The sequence below is a fragment of the Aulonocara stuartgranti genome (assembly GCF_965226115.1).
Source record: "Aulonocara stuartgranti genome assembly, chromosome: 7".
Classification (NCBI taxonomy): Eukaryota; Metazoa; Chordata; class Actinopteri; order Cichliformes; family Cichlidae; genus Aulonocara; species Aulonocara stuartgranti.
Window position 1 is genome coordinate 6,748,895 of NC_138945.1, and position 25,343 is coordinate 6,774,237.

Genomic DNA, 25,343 nt, shown 5'->3' on the forward strand with positions numbered 1-25,343 from the left:
TCCAATCAAACAAGCGCCCTCTCTGGCGTTTGTGTGCAGCTCTGTAATAAAACCGCTAGAGGGCGCTAGTAGCTCAGTCACACAGAGACCTCTGGCTATGGAGGTCTTCAACTATGTGAACTTTGTGTTTTACTGACTTGCTTTCATAGATTCAACTAATGAATAATGGGAACAGATCTTCTGATCCTCTGCGGAGTCATTAGCCATAGCTTTATCAACACTTTATTAAAAAATAATTTATATAAAAGCACTAAATGATGGAGTGATCATTTATTTTAAATATCAAATTAATTTAAATATTTAAACAAATGTTATGCATTTTTTTCTTCTCCGTTTGAGTGCCTGCAGGTGGTGTAAGTAAATCTTGACCATCTGCCTGTGTCACATTACTATTGTGCAAAAATAGGACATCTCTATTAGAACTCTATTCTATTAATTTATGCATACATGCGTTTTATTTGTGCATTATATATTTTTATAGAAAACTACTGTCATATTAAAATTTGTATTTATATATTTTAAAGTTTTTGGACATTTCACATTTTTGAGAATCTTCTCAGCATCTGTCCAGTGCGCTTCCTGTAGTTCGCCATCTTGCTTGCTGTGCTAATTGCTAAAGGTAAGCTACAACAACAAGCAAACATTTTATTTGAAGTACTTACTTATGGCAGTGCCTAATTTATTTCTCTGTTAAATTAGTGTACAAATATGTATTTCAGCATTAATATGGAAATGTATGTTTAAACAGCAGAGTCATGTTAGCTACAACTAGGTGGCTTTAGCTTTAGCAATCATTTTTGCTAGGCTAAACAGTTTGTGCTTATTCTGTTAGCATGGGAGTTTGATAACACTGGAAATACCTTTAGAACAACAGTACAGTCACAGTAAAAACTAATGCTCTGCATTTATTGTGTTGTTTATCAACATATCTGGGCCTTAGTGTTTTGTTAATACCCAGATTATTAGTTATCATCAGGATAATGATAACTGATTTTGGTACAGTTGAACCTAGAGCAACATTAGTTATCATAATCCAGGAACACCACCAATGTGGGCACATCAGATACACCTGATATTGACGAGTCTTACACTGTCAGCTTTCTTCTCTGGCTTCAAACAGACTAAACTTTATTATTATAGTAGCTCTCTTCTAGTCTTACTGATTAAAGTGCCAAAAGTGCTTATCACATTCATACAGTACCTTTACTTACACATAACCAGATTTGTGTATCCTGATTGCCAGTATTAGGGTAACTGGATCCAGAAAACAGAAAGTTATCCTGGGTTCTCTGAACTTTCGTAGTGCAGGGCCAAGGTCTTAAAATTAGATCAATACAAACTCAGATGAACTACAGAACAATAACACATTTTTGAGTGCCATTATTGATTTAACAAAATTAAGCCAAAATGCGCAAGTGGTGTCTAAAAATTTAAGTACACCCTTACTGCCAATCATATGTACTTTATTAATTGATCATCAACAACTGATGATCAATTAACATCTGGAGTATTCAGGTGTTGACCCAAGGAAGAAAGACATTAGCAATGATCTTAGAGAAGCAATTATATCTTCCCACCAGTGTAGGAAGGGTTATCGAGCCATTTTTAAATATTTTAATAATCCTTTTTTCTACAGTGATAAAGTGTAAAACATTCAGGACAGTTGAAATCTTCTTAGGAGTGGATGTCCTAGCAAATTCACCCCAAGATCAGATCAATGTTCAGAGAAACTGCATAAAACGTTAGAGCTTCATATCAGACCCTACAGGCTGACCTTGGCATGCTAAGTGTTAAAGTTCATGACAGTGCAATTAGAAAAAGACTGAACAACTATGGCTTTGTCTGTTGGACAATGTGCTTTTGTCTTGTCCTTTGGACAAACAAGAGCAAAGTGGAGGTTTTTATCCATAATATGCAGCCTCATTATGGCAGTTCAGGAGATAGAGCCGGTCATGTACAAGTTGAGAGATTGGTGGCCTTTTGCCCAAGGATGCCAAATATCCTTGGGCAAGATACTAACCCCAAGTTGCTTTCTGATGCATCCATTGGAATATGAATGAGTGTGAATGTTAGATAGAAAGCAATTGCCTAGAAAAGGCATTTCATTTCATTTAGTCAACCATGAAATCCTCTGTATACCTAAAATATTCTAGAGTCACAGGTGAGGTCATCTGTCGGTCCAAATTGGGTCATGTAGCAGAACAATGATCCCAAGCACAGCAGCAACTCTACAACAGAATGAGTGAAAAAGAAAAGAATCAAGGTGCGTCAGTGGGTTTAAGTGTAGAACTCAGTCTGATTGAAATGGTGTGCTGGGACCTTAAGAACTGTATAAACCAATCCCACAAAATCCAGTTAACTAACATTTCAAAGAAAGAGTACACCAAAATTCCTCCACAATGATGCGAGAGACTGATAAAGTCATACAGGAGGCCTTTACTTTTAAGCCACTGCTGCTAAAGGAGGTTTGACAAGTGCTTGAATCACGGGGGGTACGTCGTTTTTCACACACATAAATAAGCCCACAGTATATTACAGCTTATGTTGATTTAATAATAAGGTATGATTATTGATACATTCTTTTTAAATTCTATTTTATTGGAAGGAGGACAGCATACCGCGCCATCGGCCCCTCTGGCCAACACCAGTAGGCGGTAGGGTAAAGTGTCTTGCCCAAGGACACAACGACCAGGACAGAGAGCCCGGGGATCGAACCGGCGACCTTCCGGTTACAGATACGCTTCCCAACCCCCTGAGCCACGGTCGCCCCGTGATAATGTTTAAATATATTTTTCTTATTAGTTTTCCAACTTAGAAAGAAAGACAAGCCGCTTCAGACTAAAAACACAACATCCCTTTTAAAGTCAGAAAGTTTGGTGTGCGTGACATTTTACTGGTCACACGAGGTGAAGCACAGGTCACTTACTTTATCATATCATTAACAATGTGACAGTAAGCCAGCATGAAAAGAAAATAAGTAGAGTTTATCAGTTTAACCCCTGCATTTCTTTTACTTGACGAGGTAAAATAAAGAAGCCAAATTGTTGTGTTGCAGTAGTTGGCAGTATCCACACTTGGATTGCATGTATTACAGATTCAGAGCTTCTTTAACTTTCTTTTATGGTTGTATTACAAAACAGTTACCAGCATAACTCACACAAAGATAATGCAAACTTCATGTTACTTGACAGAAATGTTCCATTTTAATGGCTACGGCACTTCTTTTAATTTGTCCCTTCATGGCTTGGAGGTGGTAGTTAATACCTGCTCAACTAAATCCCAGGAAAAGCAAATAAAGACACTGCAGTTTCCTCCCCTCCTGCCACATTCACACATACACATTCAGGCTGTGCACATAGTGCGCCAGGAGAGCGACACACTAACGCACGCTTGCACAAATCCCCTCCCTGCTCAGCCGGGGGTCACAGTGTCAGTTTATGATAGTAGCCAATTCTAGCAGGGATCATTTAATTCTCCAACATGATTGATACTAGCGCAGGTTAAATGGGAGAAAAAAGGTCTGTTCTATTAAGAGATCATTGGCTAGTGGAGACCTCCCACTTAAATAGTTATATTTTCAGTAGGTGTGTGCTTGCAGTGTGTGTCTGTGTGTGTCACTCAGTTTCTTGGTTATGTTGAAGGGACAGTTGCAGAGGACTATCCACAGGTCAAATTAAATAACCCAGGTAATTTAAAAAGCATTGACAGTGCAATTTGTCCATTCAGTGTTATTGCTCTGACCCCTATTAGTGTCGATGGGCTGGTTCATTTGAACCTGGATGGCTTATCGAGGTGTTATCTTCTCATCGCAATGGAAGCGGTGTAAAACAAAGAAAGAAAAAAGCCCTAACAGTCATTTCAAAGCCATTAGGTCAGACTGCAGTGATTGAGAAGTATTACGAGGCCTTAATGTTCTTCTCTATTATTTCTACTAAAATCATTTAGGGGTAAAAATTGCAGATGAGGAAGTAATTATAAGCCTATAAGCTCATAAGTGGAAAGGCAGAGATGTTACTGCTTATTAAACCGTCTATTCTATTAACCTTTCCAACAAAATGCGCCCCACTCCCACCCCACCGGATTATCAGGCAGAAGAGGCCCAGTGGGACCTTTGGCTGCCCTGAAACGACTCGATGGATGTTAGCACAGAGTCTGAGACACTTCCCACCCACACCACTGTAAGTTACTAATTTTGACAGTGCAAGGCAAAGTAAATAACATCCATCAGCTGGTTTGTTTACTTGACAAAAGATGAGATTAAAATACATTTTACATGAATGATATTGTTTCAATCTTAGCTTTGTTTGAGATTTCGATCTTCTTTTTCAGTTTGGAGAAGATGTGTTGGAACATGAGCTGAATCTTTCCAGCTCACACTGTCAGACGGAGAGTGGGGGGAACATCTTACTACAGCTGCTGGAATTCAAAACCAATCTGCTCGAAGCCGTACAGGAGCTGCATATTCGGAGGGTAAAGTTGAAGTTGTAACCATGTCACTGTGAAGGCATTAAGGTACCATCTCCTTGAAGTATACTTTATTTTAATTTCATAATCAAAATCACGTCCTGTGTCATGGCTCCGGTGGCATTTTTCTGTTTCTCCATGGTGGTAAAAGACGTAAGTACTTAAAAAAAAACTGTAACAAGTATAATAGACCAGTGATCCAATGTAGCCCTTTCGTGGGCAGTGGTAGTGCTGCGTTGAGTGTCATGCCTTGATCCCTTTCTCCATCTTCTATTAGCAGTAATTAACAGCAGCTTAGCGACAGAGTTCACTGATTCCTAACTTTAAAAAATCTACCAGCTACAAGCAAGGTTCATCCATACTTTAAATACTGATCACATAAATTAGCAGAACATTTCATATCAATTTACCAAATTAGTGCAGTGAAGCTATTTTATTTAAATAATATCTGAGCTGGTTGGTACTAGAATGATACACGATACTGACTTATGCATAATTTCAAACAATACTAAAAGCAAAGATTTATAAGCAGATGCGTGAGCACATGCTCTGTGTCAACACTGGTCATTATTAGCAGCGGCTTTCTGGGAATTACGCTGTGCTCGTTTAGGTTCGGAATTGGCTGACATGAGAGCTGTTTGAACTTTGAGGTGCCTTGTTATGTGTATTGTCTCTAGTATTGCTCACTTCCTCTATTCCTCTGTATTATATCACCATTTCCTGAGTAGAACTGAGACACTAATGACTCTGTTTGGCTGAAGAGCAGTGTAATTTCACAAATATATTGGTTATGTTGGTATTAGAGCATTCATAGAGAAAGCTAAGTGCCCCTTTGGCTACGTGGATTTAACCCTGCTGGATATGATGCACATTATGTCAAGAAAGAGGGGAGGGGGTCATATAAGCCTATTAGCCCTTAACCAATGAGCACAAAGTCAATTTGTTTGTAAAGAACTAACAAAAAGAATAAAGCTTTCTCCCCTCCAGCAAGTACTTTAAATCCGAGTGTGCTTAAAGGTTAGAGGAGCAAAAATGGGATGTTGGTCGTTGAGCTTTTATTGTTATAGTCATGTTAACTCAGACACAGACATTAGATGATATATCAGTCTGTTCCTCCTCAGGCACTGCCGTTATCAAAGTAGCACTTTGTAGTTGTGTCGTTCACGGGGGTGGGAAGGTTAAGAGGCAAGAGGATGTCATGATGGAGCCGGACATTCCTGAGCAGGTCAAATTCCAGCACTTTCTTTTTTTTAAAGCGGTGTAACCAGCGGCTTTAGTTGGTGAAGATGAGTCATAAATGGGGAAGAACTGCGAGTAAGATGAAATGTCACATTACATGAAATGCATGTGATATGAGATTTAGTGTGATCTGGAAACAGTGTCAAACTTTTTCCAACTCAAATTTTTATTCCCACAAACTTCCAAATGCCATTTTTTGTTTTTTAACGCCCAATAAAAGGTGACCATTCAGAACAGCAGTAAAAATGGTAAAAAGATGAAAAGCTATAGATGAGATTGTGCAACATGGCTTTTCGGCCTTCTCTTGATACACAGTTACCTGTTTTAATTTACATGGATTACTGATCTTAGAAAGGCTTTGCTGTGCATTTAACACATGCACTCACACATACACACAGCAATTATTCCCTGGTGGAAAAATAACAGCTTTATCTCCTGTGTACTCCTTTTTTCTTTTTTTTGTGCCACGCTGGTAGCATACTTTAATAGGAACTTATAAAATAAGCTCGCTGAGTTAACCGGCTCCCACGTGCACATAAAAAAGTCCCCTGGATATAGTGAGCACTTGACTTTTACCTGCCTTCTCCAAGAGAAGAGGGAGGATAGGGATGGTTTTCCACAAATATCACCTCCCTTCTAATGTTCCCCCGTCACTGACTGCTTCCACAAAAGATACGCAGGACTGAACCAAAGAAACTTAAAGCACTTTGCAGTTTTGGCTCAACTCCACTGGCCCACAGAGTGAAAAAGATGAAGATTTTCAGACTGAATCACACCTTCTTAGTCACAGCTTTCCCGTTTAAATGTTCTTATCAGGTGTTTCCTGGTTGCTTGTCTAATTGTGAACTTACTGATGCCTGAGAGTCAGTTTTTTTGGTTTAGGATGCAGAAACCCGCTTTGAGGATCAGATCAGTAAGCTGGTGTTGGAGAAGCAGGAGATGGAATGGGAGAAGGTACAGCTTTATTTAACAAGTAATATCAAAGAATAGATGAGATCATCAGTAACTTTCTTCCGTCTTCCCTTTCATTTGCAGGAATCCCTACAGCATCGAATTGAATCTGTGACAAAGCAGCACACTGAGTCACTCACAAATCTTAAGAAACAGGTGTGGTTTTTATTCCTCCATTTTCATTTCTAAACAAGACTTTTAACAATGTATTAAAACCTTTCCAAATAATTTATTATCTTTTCTCAAGTTTCAGGCCAAATTAAGAAACACAGAGGAGGAAAAGGTACAGAACTCTTATTCCCCCAAACATCCCCACGATAGAGCATTTTATTCAATAAATGTCTTTAGAGGAGAAGTAAATTTACTCATCTCAGTTGCACAGTTTTGGCCCTCGGAGTGAATTCTTTTGTGCTGTGCTTTGGGCTTTTATTGCTTTTTTGACACTCAAAATGAATTTAACATTTCAGGGGAAATATCAGGTCATTGCTGAGTTAAAAGACAAGGAGATTAACAACTTAAAGGAAGAGCTGAAGTCACTGCAGGTACTGAGTTGTTCAACATTCTTCTTTCTTCTCTATCTCTGTTTTATTGTAACATGCACACCATCAGCACCTTTTATCCCTTCTTTATTAAAAATAAGCAAGATAACACAGTTTAATCGTTAAACTGTTCAGAGAGACAAGTAAATAAAGAAAAGGCATGCTCGATCAGAGTCAAGGGTTCTGGTGCATGAGCCTGGCCCGCTCCGGCTCCCCTCTGCTCATCTTCAGACTTGACACCACAGAGGTGATAAACGATCGTACTCACGGTCCAACGCACTTTAACAACCCAGCCGTGTTACAGAGACAATAGAGACCGTTTTTGATATTCTATCTGGGAGACTCTGACTGCTGTGTTTGGATAAAATGAAGCCCGTTTGTGTTCAATCTTGTGACACGGTCTGGTGGATTCTTTAATTTAACACATTATCACACAAGTGACAGGTGGCACTGAAGTGATTTAATTGCCATGTACCTTGACTTATCTGCACACCACTGGTGTTGTATAGTTCAAGTAATGTGAAATATAAAAAGATTCATACACCAGCTATTTTAATTCTAGTAGAAATTTTTTTTTCATATTCATAGTAATGTTTAAATTCATGCAAATGATAAATGGGGTATTATTGCCCCCAAACTTTACCTTTAGGACTATTTTTTTCTGTATTTTGGGGCAAAATATTTTGTTGTTGTTTACATTTTATATGTTAAGAATAAAAAAGGAAACTGTATTTTCTCCTGGCCTAAGACGTAATTTGGACAAAGTCAGTGTTTTTTTGTTTGATTCGTTGTTTGTAGGTGGAAGTAAGTATACAGTTTAAAGAAGCAAAAAAAAAAACACAACAATTTGGCAAAATGAGAAAACATCTGGTGGCCCTATCCAGGGTGGGACGGCCTCTTTGAGTCCTGTCAGTGAGGCGTTCATTGTGTAACAATCTATGCCAAAAGTCTATAAACGTGGAGGGACTTAATCACAGAGCCCGTAAAGACAGTGTATTTGAAAGTGAGATGTCTGCATGACATGATGGCAAAACAAAACATTTGGACATGCAGATGCAGAGAGAGAGTTACAGTACTGAAACAAACGCGTATGTTGAGATGGGGCTTTGTGTCACATTACATGATCTTTAGTTGGTAGAATTTTTGCATTTTTAAAAGATTGTAGATTCAAATTATTTCTTTTTAAATATGTTTTATGTTGCTTTTGTTTACCTGAACATGTTAAGGAAGTCTTTGCAACACAGGCTTCAAAGCTGAAATGTGAAGGTTTTTTTTTAAACTTTGGAAAAAGCAAGACTTGCTTTAAATTTCACTCAGTTGCTGCTGTTATTAAAAATGTGCCATCTTGATTCCAGATGTGTTGAAAACTGTCATGTACGATTGCAACATCACTTATTTCTATTTTCTAGAAGCCGCTCTCAAAAACAGGCTCGCTAATTTTCTTTTACTTCTGTCACACAGTTGCTGAAGTACAACTTGGAGAAGAAATCAAGTGAGCTGGTAAGGAAGGATTTTTCCATTTATACAAACTGTTGACAGAAGGTTGGTGGGAGGGGAGTAAAATTAAAAGAGGAGGATAAGGGAATGGTGCTAAGGAGGGATGGGTTTAGAGGGGAGAGCTCATCAGGAGTAACGGATAGGGAGTGTGCGACACTTTGAACTGCCAGCACAGCAGAGAAAATATCTCTATTAAAATATTTTATAACTGGGCCTCGCTCAGTTTAACCTTCTTCGCATGCCGGTGGCTCAGCAGAGTGAGAGGGAGTTGTAGAGATCTGGCGAAAAGGAGAGTCGGACAGATTGACTGAAGGGAGTGAGAATGAAAGAGAAGGGAGTGAGTGAGAAAACGGGAGAAGGAAAGAATCTGCTCAGCTTGATACACACAATCAAACTGTAATGGCAGTTTGAAGAGCGATAAAGCGCTCTGAAGCATGAGCCCACTTGATTCTTACATTTCACTGAAAGAGGCAGGCACTAACTCTGTCAAAGCGTGACCCTCACTTTACTTGACAGCTGTTTCCACTGTCGTATGTCTTTATTTTGCAAAATAAGCTAGCTCCTTTTGCTGAGCCACAGCCATCAATCTGCTACAAGCTGGTAATAAAGGGGCAGCGTGGTGGTGAATAGAGGGTCCGTTCTGGATTTGAACCTCCTGGTGACCTGTAGTCGTTCTGTGATGAGTTTGTTTGTTCTCCCTGTTTCATCCAGAAGCTCTAGTTTCCTCTCACAGTCCAAAGACCTGCATGCTACGTTAACTGGTGTTTCTTATTTGGCTGTAGGATGTGAAAGTGTGTCACCTATGTCTGTATTGCCCTGTGATGAACTGGCGACTTGATAAGTCTTTCTCTTAAGCCCCCAAGGTGGATAAGGGGTTAAAAAATGGGCAAAGGAAGAACTGGAGTCAGGGTGAAATTGCTAATCTGACCCCTACAAAAGTAAAACATCTGCATATGGGCATATCTCATCGACCAATTAACTTTTAAGGGGGAGGGGAGAGAAGCTGGGGACAGGCAGGTGGTGGTGGCTTTAAAGTCTAAGGAGTTTTGCTGTCACCATTTATCATTTGAAACCAGATATAACAAGTGAGGGGCGGATCAAACTGACAAACCGAGGGCCCTCATAGGTTAGAGACATGTCAGTCACATGTAGAATCATCCTCAGTGATATACAAACAGTCCCAGGATCTGTGTCCATTAACGGGCCGGGTCCTCCTCAACATATTTCTTCTTGTCTGTTTTAACTGTGGCCCCTCCACAGGAACAGAAACTGGCCTTACAGAGCCGGACAAAGGACGGCCACCTGAGCCAACTGGGAGAGGTGGAGAAAAGATTCAGTGCCTTGTCCAGGCAGTGTGCCATGGTCAAGCAGGCCCATGACAACCTGGAGCAGAATGGTAATAGATACAGAAAGACAGATATATAAATTAATGTTCTGTATGATGATCACTCTAGGCTTACTAATGATCCCATGCAAACAATTATATACACAAATCAGATCACGCATTTCACATATGTGCCGCTTCAGTTTGTCATTACTGAGTGTTATTAGGTTGTTTTCAGCAGAAGAGGTTCTGGTTTGTTCCCAGTATAGCCTGAATTCTCTCGGTTATAAATATAATAAGGTGCTGGAAACAGTTCACAGGGATCCTGGTACATCGTGACGTGATACAGTAGTATGTCTCTGCTCATGCAGAATTTTCAACAGCACATTCATTCCTGAGAAAATCTTCCTTCACATCATTCATTTCACTTTATCCTCGTCTTTGTTTTGGGGTCAAGATCTGGGTAATGCGCAAAGGTCACTGTCATGTTTCTTTAAATGCTCCTCTAGGAACACTTTGATAAGAGTAAACTATGAAGACATCTCCCAGGTCAGCAGTGAGGTTTAGTTTAGCACTGGGTTGCTATCTAGAGGCTTTATGTGAGCCAAGAAAATATTCCCACACCACCAACACCAGGCAGCCTGTCCTGCTGACACCAGGCAGGATTGATCCATCACATTATTTTCCTGCTCTTTAACTTTTTAACCTTGCTGTCTACTCATCTAACATACTTTCCTCTTTTTCCTGTCAGCTAAAGGTAGAGTTTTTGTCAATGAAGCCCAGATGTAGTCATGTTTAATGAGACGTGTGTTCTTAAACTGACCTTTTGCACAACACCAGCCTCAATTTTTAAGTCCAAGAGGCATTTTCTGGCCAAATATTGGGATTATTTTAGTGTCTGTTACAATTAGTGGTAAACCAACTGCAATGGGAAATCCATTTCATCTTGTGTCCTGTTGTTTAGTTTTTTCATTGAATTTGTGATTTAGATGGGAATCCTTCCTGTTTGCCCTCATGTATAAGCTGTGTATGTTTCATGCTGCACTATGTGTCAATTTCCAGTTGATGAAGCCATGAGAATAAACAAGAAACTGACTTCTGCTAATGAAAAACAAGCAGCAACCATTGTGTCACTAAAGAAGGTATGGGGCCAAGTGGTCTAGCATTTAGATTGTTTGAGGCATTTTTGTGATTTTCCTTCTAAACTTTGTACCATTTGGCGTTATCAGTTAAATATCAGCCACTAAAATATATTGTTGTTTCAAACTAGAAGATATTGAGGGTATTATTTGAGTTGTCCAGTGGCCTGAGTAGTTTGTGAGGCATCAGCTTGACTAATCCTGTGATTCTTATGGTGTCCTGTCAGGAGTTGGATGAAGTCAGTAATGAGCTCAGCAAGGCCAAGATGACTTCAGTTAGACCGGCCAAACCCTACAGTCCCACAGGCAGAGAGCAGCATATACAGCAGCTGCACCAGAAGCTAAAGCTGGTAAATGATGGTCATTAACAGAAATCGTGTTTTATTCTAGCAATTCACAGCCAAATGATCCCAGGTTCAAATCCCATTCTGTGTGAAGTTTGCATGTTAGCCCTGCAAAAGTGTTTGCCGCTGCATAGTACATGGGATAAGGTCCAGCCCCACTGCAACCCTTATTTAAATAAGTAGAAGAGGATAGATGGATCGATTGATTAATGCTGAAAAATCTAATCCAGTTCTGACACAGACAATATTTATTTTTTTGTATGGTTAGGAAACTGAAATGAACAAGAAGCTAAGGGAGGAAAATGCAACTGAACTAGCAGAAAAGCAGGTAAGGACCTGGAACATGACTAAACCTAGACAGCTTTAATGTTGAGTCTCTTCCTTCAGTGAAATTTTGTGAACGTTATTGTTTTGGAAACTCCTTTGAAGTATTTCCACTTTTTATGATGTCAAGGTTCAAATAAACCAAAATCAAGCCCGGTCAGTTTGTGCGCCATTATTGTGTTTGTGTCTGTGTGTGGTTTAGGAGGTGATACGGTCTCTGCAGCACACCCAGCAGCTGTTGCTGAGTCAGACGCAGACAGTGAGGAGAGTAGAGTTGGAGCTACAGACACAAAGACAGACGTGCGAGGTCAGAGTATTTCATCCTGTACTATTTTGTGGATGTAACTCTTCACATGTATACATGTTAGCCAAGACTTCCCTCTTGCCATGCCTTGGTAGCCTTTTTCTGAATTGGCTTCACTTTTCAGACAAGGAGATTACATCTGTGGGGGTTCACATGTAGTGCATTTTAAAAATAACTCAGTCCCCTTACAATTGCTGTCATTCAAAAAGTGGATCAGTCTAAAAAAAAACTTGGTTCTTTTTGCATTCGCGTTATAATAATGAGCTCATTTGAAAAGTCACTTTACAGAATACAGGCAAGTGAAAAGTACTTCTCACTTACCTGTATTCTGCACTAAATTCCCACCAAAGTTCCTTATCTTCATGTGATGGTAAGATGGAGAAAAAGTTTCTAGGTGTTCTGGACAGTTCCAGTTTGATGTGTTCTTCAGTTCCTCCTGCACACCAAACTCTCATTCAGCTTTATTATTATTTTCAAGGGCAACTGTTTTTTGTCTGTTTGCTTTGAGCATCTCATTGCAGTTGCGTGTGATCTGTCTGTTGTGTCTCTGCAGACCTAAATTACAATCCCCGATGATGAAACGCATGTGAAGTTTACTTTAACAGATCAAAAGAGAGAAAACAGCTAATATGCGTATCTGAGTGCCCGGCTTGAAATTACCTCCACCAAGGAGTTTCTGGTTTGAAGGCATTTGTGTGCATGTCATTCTGTCTGTAAATACAATAGCTTGAAAACTTTAGAATGAATTCTGGTGAAACTCTGTAGGGGTGTAGAGTGGAGTTTACACCCCATTCTGTCATGCTAATCTCCAAAAGTTGATTCTGTTCATCTGGACGTAGCGTTTTGTGGGAGAAACGTTTCGTTACTCATCCAAGTGACTTCTTCAGTCTCAGCTGACTGCAGGTTTCCCCAATCTTATAAACAGTACATTTGCATAATGACTGAAACCAGCCCACTGAAGGAACAATGGGCTGGGCGGTCAGTTCCTTAATCATAATTATGCAAATTCTCATGACCATTGATCAACAACCACTGACCAAAACCCACTGATCAAAGACCACTGATCAATGGCCATGAGTACCATTCACAGAGAGTTGGGGAATGGCTGCAATCACAACATGTAAGATGGTGACAGATGTACCCTTAGGCCCCCTCCTCGATTCAGAGATGGTCTTTCCCTTTTCACATAAATGGCCTCCTTGACTCTGCGCTCAAACCAGCGTTCCTCTCTGTCCAGGATGTGTACATCCTCATCCTTGAAAGAGTGTCCACTGGCCTGTAGGTGTAAACAGACTGCAGAGTCCCGGGAATCCTCCTGGCACTTAACAGCGTACACTATGTTACTCTGTTTGTGTCGGGGGAGCCGATCCTTGGGGTGGACCAGTTTTTGGCGCAGCGTGTTTTGGCGTTTAAAAGCCACAGAGACCCGGCGTTTAGAAAAAATGCGTCTCAACTGCTCCGATACTCCTGACACATATGGGATCACTACAGGTTTTCGCTTGGGCTGTTCTTCTGCCTCCCTGGCCGCTGTGTCAGTGGGGATGGTGTTCACTCTGTGTTGTAGCGTCCTGATGACACCCAGTTTGTGCTCCAGTGGATGATGAGAGTCAAACCTTAAATACTGGTGTAGGTTTACGGTACACGTCAGCTTTTAGATGGCCCCCATTACTGATGGAAATCTCACAGCCTAAGAAGGCTAACCTGCCACTTTTCATATCCTCCCTGGTGAATTTGATGTGTCGGTCCACCGAGTTAACGTGATCTGTGAAATGTGGTACGTCCTGAGATTTGATTTTCACCCAGGTGTCATCAACATATCTGAACCAATGGCTTGGTGGTGTTCCAGGGTAGGATAGCAAAGCCCTTTTTTCCACTTCTTCCATGTATAAATTGGCCACGATGGGTGAAACTGAGCAGCCCATGGCACACCCATGTTTCTGCCTGTAGAACTGACCCTTGTATGTGAAGTAGGTGGAATGAAGACACAGTTCAAACACACTTGGTCGATGCTGAGAGTGGTCCTGTTGCTGAGGTTGGGGTCATCCTAATCTCTTACGGACTACCTCCAACGCTTTCGTGACTGGGATGCAAGTGAAGAGAGATGTAACGTCGTACGAGACCATGGTTTCATCTGCCTCCATAATGACATCTCTCACCTTCTCAACAAAATCCAGGGTGTTCTGGATGTGGTGTTCAGAGCTGCCCACCAGCGGGTTGAGGATCGAAGCCAGAAACTTGGAGATGTTATAGGTGACAGAGTTGATCATGCAGACAATCGGTCTTAAAGGTGCACCCTGTTTATGTATTTTCGGTAAACCATACAGACTTGGTGTAGATTCCCCTGGGTACAGCCTGTGGTATGAGGTCCGGTCGATAGCCTTGTCTTGTTCTCACTGCTTCAGACAGTCTATCACCCTCTTCCTGTAGCCACTTCCTGGGTCTCGTTTCAGGGGCTTATAAGTATTTTCATCACTGAGTAGTGACAAAATCTTCTCATGATAGTCTTTCTGGTTTAGCAATACTGTGCACCGACCCTTGTCTGCTGCAAGGATGATAATGTTGTTGTCATCACTAAGTGATGTGAGTGTCTTCCTCTCCTCCATGGTGATGTTGGATGCTGGGGGCTTTGCATTGCTGAGACAGGCCGAAACTTTCGTCATGCTAAGTAAATAGTGCCCAGAGAGAGAGCTACATTTTGGAGTGCTTCTTGTTTATTAATGTGTTAGATTGGATAATTATGTCCAAATACACATTTCAACCTTAATCACACATTTAGAAAAGTGTTGCAAAGAAGAAAAGAATAGAAATGTAAAGTGTAAATCAGAAAAAATAGCACATCTTAATCTCCTGATTTATTTTTAACTGGTGTATTCATGTTAACTATCATATACTGTATGTAGTACAAATATTGGTAAGCATCACTGGTAAGCAAAATTGATTTAATAATAACAAAGTTTTTTTTGCCTACAGGAGAGAAAAAATTAGCTCCAGGTGTGTCTTTGTTTATCAATAATAAGGAAGAAATAGAAGAATTTATCTTGTTGATTCTTACAAATTACAGTCATACATTTAAGCCACATTTAACAAAAAATTTGGGGCGAATGAAATTTATCCTTACAGACTCTGGACTTTAAAGTTAGTGCGATTTCAGTCCTTTTATGTTAGAATACTTTAATTGGTTTTTGTGTGCAAAAACAAAAATAAATGCCAAACTTATAGTAATGACATGTCTGTTATCCCACTTCACCTTTGTAGAAACCTCCTTTTCATGCACGTTGGAGTTTTGGCTGATAGAAAATGTGATTTATGTCTCCAGATAAAACCCTGCACCACCCATTGGTCCCACACAGATCAGAAATTTTTCAGGGTCTATTTAAATGATTATAGAGTAAATTTATGCAAAGACCAAAATGAATGACAACCATTGTTCCTTCCCATAAACTTGATGAATGGGATGTTGTATATCACAGCATGTACATGTGTGAATATAGTCGGCTCCACAACTGAATGATAGTGTGTTTATTCTGCATTTATAGCTTTAAAGTTTATTGTTCTCTTTTCTTCTCTCTATACCACCCCCTCTCATTTTAATTCACCTATTCATTAATTTATTAAAATCATTATCAAAATGACACAAGCCAACTGATTTGTATTAGCAAGAAGTCCTCTCTCTGCCTGCCCTGTTTAGAACCCCCTGTTCACATTAAATAAACACATAAAAATTTAGTATTGCACTAAAACCACATGGGCGATTAATTTTACTGCAGGCCCTTAAACAGGAACATGAGGTGATGGGAGAGCAAAGCAAGGCAATGGAAGACAAGGTGGCCCAACTGATGGAGAGCTATGCTGCTTCCAAGACCAGCTGGGACAAAGAGGTAGAAGAAAAACTGTGCTGTGGGAGAAGGCATTGTGATGATAGTAGCACATATTTACAGTGTCCGTCAGGCTGGACTCTTCTATAGCAGACTTAATGTGTATATGGGAAGATGCCAGAAAATCATACAAGCTCATTTAAAATCACATCTTTCATTTGTCTGTGTGGGTAAACAGAAGACGAAGTTTCTGGATCACCTCAAGACACAGCAAGAAGCCCTTCAAGCACTGAAAGAGGCTTATGATGATCTTCATCAGAAACACGCTGAGCTGTCCTTACAGGCCAAATCACATGAACAGCACATACATGAAATGGAGGTATGTATCCAAAAACACATGTAGGGGATTACACGTGTCATGTGAGGCAGGAGTGAAAGATGGGTACGGGGGGCTACAAATGACAAATAATGACACTGTGATTTGTAGCGGAAGTAGTGAACAGATGAAAGAGAGCCTGGAGAGGTGGAGGTATGCTCTGGAGAGAAGAGAAATAAAAGTTCGTAAAAACAAGCAGATGTAACAGGGATGCTCCAAGGAGAAGAAGCAGTGATGGTGGATGAATTTAAATGCCTGGGGTTAACCATTCAAAGCAATGGGCAGTGCACAAGTAATGTGAAGAAGAGAGTGTAGGCAGGGTACAGTTGTTGGAGATGAGTGTCTTGGGTGATTTGTGAAAGCAAGAGTGAAAGGGAAGGTTTGCAAGATGGCGGTGAGACCTGCTGCTATAGAGACAGTGGTGCTGAAAAAGGACAAGAGGCCGAGCTCCAGATTAAAGCACAAAGGGGATCAGGTCTGTGGAGCAAATTGTCCCTAACATCAGGACATCTCCAGTATTAGATGCTTTCAAACCCCGTATGTATTTTTTGGCTTTTAAATCAGAATGAGTTTGAAGTACTTTCATTTGTGCTGTTTTTACACAGCTTTATATTTCATTTAACTCTGTCATTTTTCTCCTGTGTTTTATTTGATTTGATCATTTTAGATATATAGCACTTTGTTCAACAGCTGTTGTTTTTAAATGTCCTGTAGAGACGAACTTTACTTGATTTGAGTACATCAGAGAGACAGCTCAGGTTCAGTGTTTCGGAGGCAGAGTTATAGCGGCAAGGCTGACGGTTGGACACGTACAGGGGAGAGATAGTGGATACACTGGGCAAAGGATGCTAAATATGGGGCTGGCAGGCAGGAGGAAAAGAGGAAAAGAAGATTCATGGATGTTGGTGTGACAGTAGAGGATGCTAGGGATAGGGTGAGATGAAGAAGAAGAGAGTTTCTCTTAACAGAACACAATAAACACTTTTCTACAACTCTGTTTTTACATGGAAAAACTCATCACGCAGACTTTGTACTACTCAATTGATAAGTTTAAAGTATTTACAGGGGACCTTCACTTTTTTCTACCAATATCTGTACTGTTGCAGTGTTGGATGATTATATTAAAAATGAAAAATAACTAAAATGAAAAATTAACAGGTTGTGTTTTCAGCAGTTTTGACAGAAAGTGAAATACATGTGCTGACTTGCAGAACGTTAAGAACTGCAAAGCGGTCCTCTCATTTATTAGACAAACCTTTCAAAACAGACCAGAGTCAGCACTTGAACATTCAGGGATAAAGAAACCAGGAACAGAGCTCACTATAATATTTTTCATAATATTCTGATTTACAGCTATGGGAATAATGTTAATAACAGCAGGTGTAGCTGATGTATAGTAGGTGAGTTTATAAGAGAAACTGTCATGTGAATGCATGCATGTTTATTTTTCTTTGCACAGGTAAGAGACAGCAGCCAGACACTCAGTGTTTCTACCCATCCCACCTCTGTGGAGGAAGTTAGAGGCGAGGAATCTGTAAGTGAACGCATCTCCAGATCTAAGCTTCCCGGCTTTGGCAGTCTGCAGCACTCGGTCTCCTCTCAGGCCAAAATTCCAGACCGTTTAGAGGACACAGCAACTGGAACTAAGATACTTGCCACTGCAGAAACTGAAGGTCAGCACACTAAATATAAACATACAGACGATAAATATGTTCTAAGACACTATGAGACAGTCATTTTCTTATTTTTTCTCATGCGCGTTTTATTCTCTTTTAGGTCAAAAAGTCCCAAAACAACAGTCACAAACAATAAAAGAGCCTTTAAGCCACCTAAAAATGCCCAGTTGTCCACTTACCATGAATTTCAGCTCGTGTACTTTTTCTGGGACAGGAGCCACAGAGGCCATAACATTGAACAAAGGGGTTAACAACTCGAAAAGTGAACACAACCCTGATGTGCTTTCAGATCTAACTAATACTGCTCTCTCTGTGTCTGATGATGATACCCACTTTATCAGAGGTTGCTCTGCGAGTAGTATAACTGCATCGAACTCCGATTACAGCTCTCTCGGTGAATCTGCAGATTTACCAACAAACATGAAAAATAAAGGAGACGACACAGGAATGAATGAGAAAGAACATGAGGAGAAGGACAGCGGGAAACAAGGAAATAGCCATAGAGAAGAAGAGGAGAAAAATACAGGACAGCTGAGGAATAGGGAAGACGATCAAGGAGAAGATGTGAAGGAGGGAGGACGTGCTGGAGAAAAGAGAGGAACAGCCATGGCACAAACAACAGATAGAAGAAACAGGCGAGAGGACAGTGAGGGGTCAGCAAAGGATGCTGGAACAGAAACAAAAGATAGAGCGGATGGAGCGAAGGAGAGAGAAAAGACAGCAGTGCAGACACCACAAACACAGATACGAGCCCAGACGATCACTGATATGACTGCTGAAAAGAGCCACACACTGCAGGTCATTGACTTCATGGGCGCTGAGCCGCCTGTGGATGTCTGTAAACCCTCAGACTTCACACAAAGTCTCTGTCAGAAAGTCAGTGAAAAGGATGCTGAATGCAAACATTTGAAGATCCATGGTGAGACTGGAAGAGATGGAGAACATCAAAGTGTTAGCTCTGAACAACAGGAAGTTTCAAATTTGTGTCAAAACGAGGTCCAAAGCTCAGACGGAGACACAGGATCACTAAGTCAGCCTCCCACCAAAAAAGCAGGGGAGCTTTCTGCTGGACTTTCTGAACACCTGAAGCAGTCAAGTACCTCACAGACAGACGATGCCGCATCAGCTGGTCACTCATATGGTTTTCACAGCGCTGAAAACTTGGGATCATGTCAGACACATACAGAAACACGTACTCCTTCTGATGTTATTTCAGATATGACGCAAACAGATGAAATCTTTGATGTACCTGTGAGTGAAAAACTGGCAGAACCTGAGCAGCTGCTGGAAAGCTTAGAGCAGAAAGATGGGCAGCGGAAGTCTGTGGTAACTGTTGAAGGAAAGGGTGATCCAAGTGTAGAGAACAGAAGAAAAGATGAATCAAGTGTAGATACGAATGTCTATCAAACACCTATGGAAGAATCCCACTTAAAAGATGGCAATGTTAATATTACGATGGGTGCCATAACCCTTGATTCTGAGGTGAAAAGTGAGCATATAAAGGACACAGAAGATACAAAGAAGACTAAAAGTGAAACAGATCCGAAGCTGCCACTCGTTACAAGTCTGGGTCACAAGCAGCCTGAGTTAGGAGAGAAGCTGCTGAGTGATTGTGGCGAGTCGTCTCTGCCCAGCAAAAAGACTTACAGGCCATTATTTGAGTGGGCCGCTCCCGAGAGAAGAAAGTCAAACTCCAGAACAAGGTCAGATGTCACCATAGCGCACCAGCCAATCCAGGTATTAGAATCAAAAGGTTGTAGCGTTTTCAAGCTGTGTGATGAAAATATGTACAACAGTTTCAAAAGTCATATGATGCTCATACAGGACTAACTAGCTACACTAACCTAGAGAAGTGCAGTTAATCTTAGTTTGTAATCGTAACAATTTTTTGACATTCGGATGTAGAAATGCTTTAAAGCTGTGGTTAGTTTTATATCAGTTAAAATCTTGGTGTTTTTTTCCAGGGATCTTCTCTGTCTGAGCAGAATACAACTGCTGGATTCCCAGGACATCCTGCCAGCACAATAATACCCAAGCCCCTCAAAAGCAAACACGACAATGGTGGTGGTTTATCATTTCACTAAGGAGCACAGAAACTGCTCTGATGCATGACTAGGAACATCTTACACAGTGAATTCATTGTCCGTCTGCGTTTCTTACCATTACTAATCATCATTCATTCTTGCTTTCTTGCTGTTCTTGCCATCTCACCTCATTCCTCTTAGTCCCCTTGGTGATTATGAGGGCGTCAGACCTGTTGAATGCCTCCAGTGTCTGTGGGACCGCACCTTCCCTGAGGAGAAAGCAGCAGGGACTCTGGGAAGCAGTGCAGGAGACCTGCAGAGAGAGAACAGCAGCAGATACGGTCAGTTGTTAAGAAGTAGGGAATTGCTGGTACGACACTTTAGAAGGTGGCTCATTTATAACTGTGAGAGTTAATAATCATATATGTATGTCACAGAAGTTATTTTAAAATAGCTTGTAAAACACTAGTCAAGTGATAAAGCACAGCTCATGATTTACATACCTTTACATTTGAGAGCTTTATTGATGAGTCCTCACTGTGCGAGCTGCACTTTGGAAAATTTAATTTCAGCTGCTGAAGCCCGTGTCCAAGTACATTTCATCACAGTGAAGCTTTAATCGTGTTCTCTAGTACAAGTTGATGTTGAGCAGCAGGAAATGGCCACAGTGTCGTGTTCACATAGAAATGCGTGCCCCCCCCTCAGAGGACATCAGAATGACCGTTATAAAAGGGTTTTCTCTGTCGAGGTCATTGCTGTTCCACAGATTCAGAGCTTCATCATTTTATAGAATGTGTCTGAGCGGAGCCCATGGGAAATTTGAGCTGGAGCTTGAATGAATATGCCCGTTACAACAGCCTGACATGTCCTCAGAGGAACTAGATATTAAAATGCTCTTTCAACATTTTTGTGGTCCTGGACATTTAGAATGTAGGAGAACTTGTTTAACAGAGTACGTAGAATATCTGACAAAGATTTCAGAGGTTTCAAACTTTCCTGCTCTTTGATTAATGTTCGGTCAGGTGTTGACCGAATGGATGTGGCTTGATGTATGTTGAGCTCATAGACAGCCAGACAGACAGAGAACAAATGACCTGTGGAAGAAAAAGTACCTAATGATGCCTGGGTACCTCGCCTCTCTCACTCACTCAGTCTCTGGTCTCCACTCTCGCTCTGTCTTCCTCTCTCACTTCATCATTTGTCCCTCACTCACCTTCTCCACCCTCTTGCTGTTTCACTTTTTTTTAATTCTGTTTCACTTTTTCTCTCTCACACGCTCCCAAACTCTTTTGTCACCATCACCGCACTGTCACTCTGTGTTTTATACAATCCAGGTGCTCGCAGTTGAGGGAGATGGGCTGCAGCATGACTCGAGTATGAGGGGAAAAAACAAACTCATCTGATAGTTTAACAAATTGTAAAGAAGACCAAAGCGAAGAGTTCTGGCTGCTCTCTCTGGGCTGGATACAGATACAAATATCAGTTGTTGCTGCTTATTGTCTGCCCTGAATTTGTTTATCTGTCTTTTCTTTTCTTATGAAGGAATTAAGCATTGAACTGACATTTTTGTACCAAAAAAAGACCAAATGGTGGTGATAGATTTCTGCCTTATAGGTGCACCAGGTTGATCACAGTCTGTGGGCTTCTGCTTGTCCGCTTGATTTTCAGAATTGGCCATAGATTGCAGATCAGGGGAGTTACTGGGTTGTGAATCCACATTGTTCATTTGATATTCCACTTTATCACTTTATCAGGACTAGATTGCGATCACTCAGGATTTGGCCTAGAAGCATGCCACAGAGAACTGAAGGAGAAGGTTGAACACTATGAATACTCACTCTTTTCATACATTTGATTTATCTGCCAGTAATAGTCCAAATCCTATAGAAGAATCTTTGTGTTTCTTATTTACTGTATTATCTCAAACTATTATATTATAGAATAATAAATATGAAACACAAACTTTGTGTGACCACAATCATCAGCAGGGATGATGAGACAGAGTACCGGGCTGTGGTCGACTCCTTTATCACGTTGTTTGAGCAGAATCATCTGCAGCTCAACGTGGCAAAGACCAAGGAACTGATCGTGGACTTCAGGAAGACCAGGAAACACTTGACCTCTGTTTCAATCCAGGGGGTCAGTGTTGACATTGTGGAGGACTATAAATACCTTGGAGTACACATTGACAATAAACTGGACTGGGCTAAAAACACCACAGCACTTTACAGGAAGGGCCAGAGTCGTCTCTATTTTTTGAGGCGACTGAGGTCCTTCAACATCTGCCAGAAAATGCTCAGGATTTTCTATGAGTCTGTTGTGGCCAGTGCGATCCTCTATGCTGTTGCATGCTGGGGGAGCAGGCTGAGGGTCGCAGATGCCAACAGACTCAATAAACTAATCCGTAAGGCCAGTAATGTTGTGGGGATGGAGCTGGACTCCCTCAAGGTGGTGTCGGAGAGGCGGATGCTGTCCAAGATAAAGACAATGTTGGATAACACCTCCCACCCACTCCATGACATGCTGGTCAGTCAGAGGAGCTCGTTCAGTGAGAGACTGAGATTACCGAAAAGCACCACTGAACGACACAGGAAATCATTCCTGCCTGTGGCCATCTCCCTGTACAACGCATCCACTTAACACACTGTTTGCTGCTACAACTACACATGTTTCTTTTCCAGCTATTTATTTATGAGTGACTTATGTATGTGTATATATGTATATATTGTACTATTCTTAGTTAGCGTATTGTCTGTCTTGTCTTAATGTTGGTTTATGTTGGTTTATAATGGAGCACTGTAACAAAAAATAATTTCCCCCAGGGATCAATAAAGTATTCTGATTCTGATTCTGATCACAGCTTTCTCACAGTGGATATTTGGTGATATCTACTGTTTGTCGTCGTTTTTATGCAGGATGGCAGAGCTCCTCCGCCAAGCTGTTCTTTTCCAGCCTCCAGCACAGGCAGCAAACTGTCATGGCAAACCACTGCAGAGTGAGTATGTTTGTTCTTTAGAAAGAAGACACCAGCATTTGAACCAGAATAAATGTCAAAGTAAATAAGTAATAATGGGCAAATTTCATAGCTCCTATCTTTGTATCTACACACCTGAATGAAAATGTTCTTCACTAACGTTTTGGCCCATTCAGTAGTTAACAAAAGTATTGACAAAAAACAAGAGGGTTTTTTTTTTTTCTTGGTTAAAAATGATATTTTAGAAGTTTTAGAAGTATTCTTATCATCTTATTCTATTCCAGCGTTTTTCTAATTTTTGCTATGTGACTTTGCACTGTCCACTTTCTGCTGTAACAAATCAAATTTCCCATGTGCGGGGCTAATAAAGGTTATTTTATCTTATTATCTTATCTTAAACATTTTCATTTAAGTGCATTACTTCAGTCTAATGGTAAGGAGAATTTGTATCGCTTAATTTGAAATGTGTATTATTACATGATTAATAATATGATTACTGACTACAAACAAGTTCATGCTAGTGTTTTCTTTGAATCAGGTGTAGCAGAGCTCCTACCTTAGCTGCAGGACCTAGTTCAGAGTCCAACTGGGAACTCTCCTGCTCCCAGGAGAGGGACGATCAACAGAAATCATTCAGGGCGCAGATCTCAAAAATCGAACAGTTCCTCAAGACAGAGAGACTCCGTCTGCCCAAAAGACAACGAACTGAACCAAATCTGTAGAAACTGCTGGTCGTCTTTATTCGCTGTCCTAGGTGAGACATTGTGTGGCACACGTTTGACAGTTATTGTTAGCGCAGGTCTAAATGTTCTGAAACATAATTGCTTTTTAATATATACATGTGTTACTGATTCCTTTGAACTGTATAGTTTCTTCTAACATTGCTGTTTGAAGTTTAAAGTTTTTTGGGTCAAATCATTAATTCTTCACTTTATTGTTATTTTAACATTTCTGTGCTTTAAATGGAAAACTGCAGAGTTTGTGTGTTTGTTTCACACGTGTGTATTTTTATGTTTTTAAGTGAAGAGATGAAAATAAGATAAGATAGCCTTTCTAAGTGACAAATATACAATACTACTACTGCTACGTTGGTAAGATTTTATTTTATCACACAGTTGCATGTGATTTAAGTAATTTTAAAAAGGCTCTGATGTCACCAGTGTAAAAATCCAACATTTCCAATCTCTTGTAATTTCATTAAATTACAGGGTTATCAGTTGTTTTCAAAATATTGTATACAAAGACTTTAGATACACTACAAGTTTCTGCAGCCTCACTGACACAACACTGACTCATCAAACCACACAAACAGGACATCGGTATGTGTTGAATGTCTTTTACTGGAAACATTATTCACAGTAAATCATGCATTCACAGCAAACAGCTGGATAAGTAAGGACCAAGAGCGCTGTTGCCCATTAAAAAGGCTGGGAACATGCTAATTAACATTAATTAGCATCATAGCCAATCAGTGTGGCATGTCTCAGAGGAGCTCTAATTGTGGAGGCACCTTTGGTCTACACCATGTTGTTTCTGCTGCTGCTGTTGTTGGAGGCAATTACAACTCGGGACACTCTGGTTTGACTGTGTTTACACCTATTAAATTAACAGAAATAACAGTTCAAATAACAATTAGCACTAAATACCCCAACCCTAATTAACCAAAAATCAATTAGTGAACACACAGTCCAATTAACACGTACTAACAAGCCTCTCGTTAACTTTATGTTCCCTGTGAGGATGATGGCGGAAAGAGCATATGGCCCCACAAGAGCATGAAGCAGCTGACCACACATGTTTGGATTCTCATTAGTCTGGTTGCTGCTTATGTACTGTAGACGTGTGGCATTTGGCTTCAGCTCACTCGCATCAGGTTAGTTTAAGTGGGTTTGAGAGTGTTGGACAAAGAGGTTTTTGTAGTATATAGACTGTCTAGATGCAAATTTCTATTAGCAAACTGATCTATTAATACATCTGACTGACATCAGTGCAGTTTGTAGCCCTAATTTTCAGCTGTCACACAGATACACAATGCTTTTTTACAGTATCACCTTCAGAAGACGAGATAATTTCAACATTATAATGTGCTGTTACGCATTTTTGACTTGGTGATAATGTGAAGACATAAAAATATATTACTTCACTTTTTAAAAATTACTTTTTTATTACCTCACTTTTTGTAGGTCACCATATTGATGCAAAAAAATATCTTTTTTTTTTTAATATAGCATAACAACATAGTATGTAAATATAATGCAAACATAATACATAATACCCATCTGTCAATTTTCCAGCACTCATCTAGGGCCAGGTCACTGGGGCAACCGTCTAAGCAGAGAAGCCCAGTCCTCAT

The 25,343-nt window shown here is 40.4% G+C and overlaps 1 protein-coding gene across 5 annotated transcripts; it reads left to right on the forward strand.

The window, feature by feature from the left end:
* The first annotated feature begins 78 nt into the window (after nucleotides 1–78).
* On the forward strand, nucleotides 79–24,072 carry ccdc73 (coiled-coil domain containing 73). 5 transcript variants are annotated; one of them, XM_082540094.1, is made up of 22 exons: nucleotides 80–353; nucleotides 525–619; nucleotides 4,089–4,178; nucleotides 4,330–4,470; nucleotides 6,586–6,657; nucleotides 6,739–6,810; nucleotides 6,902–6,937; nucleotides 7,122–7,196; nucleotides 8,655–8,693; nucleotides 9,951–10,086; nucleotides 11,077–11,156; nucleotides 11,381–11,503; nucleotides 11,766–11,825; nucleotides 12,024–12,128; nucleotides 15,893–16,003; nucleotides 16,179–16,319; nucleotides 17,776–17,989; nucleotides 18,093–19,729; nucleotides 19,957–20,053; nucleotides 20,218–20,357; nucleotides 22,932–23,011; nucleotides 23,529–24,072. In XM_082540094.1, the coding sequence occupies exons 3-22, from the start codon at nucleotides 4,134–4,136 to the stop codon at nucleotides 23,710–23,712; spliced, it is 3,588 nt and encodes a 1,195-aa protein (XP_082396220.1). In that variant the 5' UTR covers nucleotides 80–353; nucleotides 525–619; nucleotides 4,089–4,133; the 3' UTR covers nucleotides 23,713–24,072. The 5 variants fall into 5 exon arrangements, with proteins under 5 accessions (XP_082396222.1, XP_082396220.1, XP_082396219.1 ...); XM_082540096.1 differs by having other exon boundaries at nucleotides 79–619; nucleotides 6,908–6,937; XM_082540093.1 differs by having other exon boundaries at nucleotides 80–619.
* Nucleotides 24,073–25,343: the final 1,271 nt, after the last annotated feature.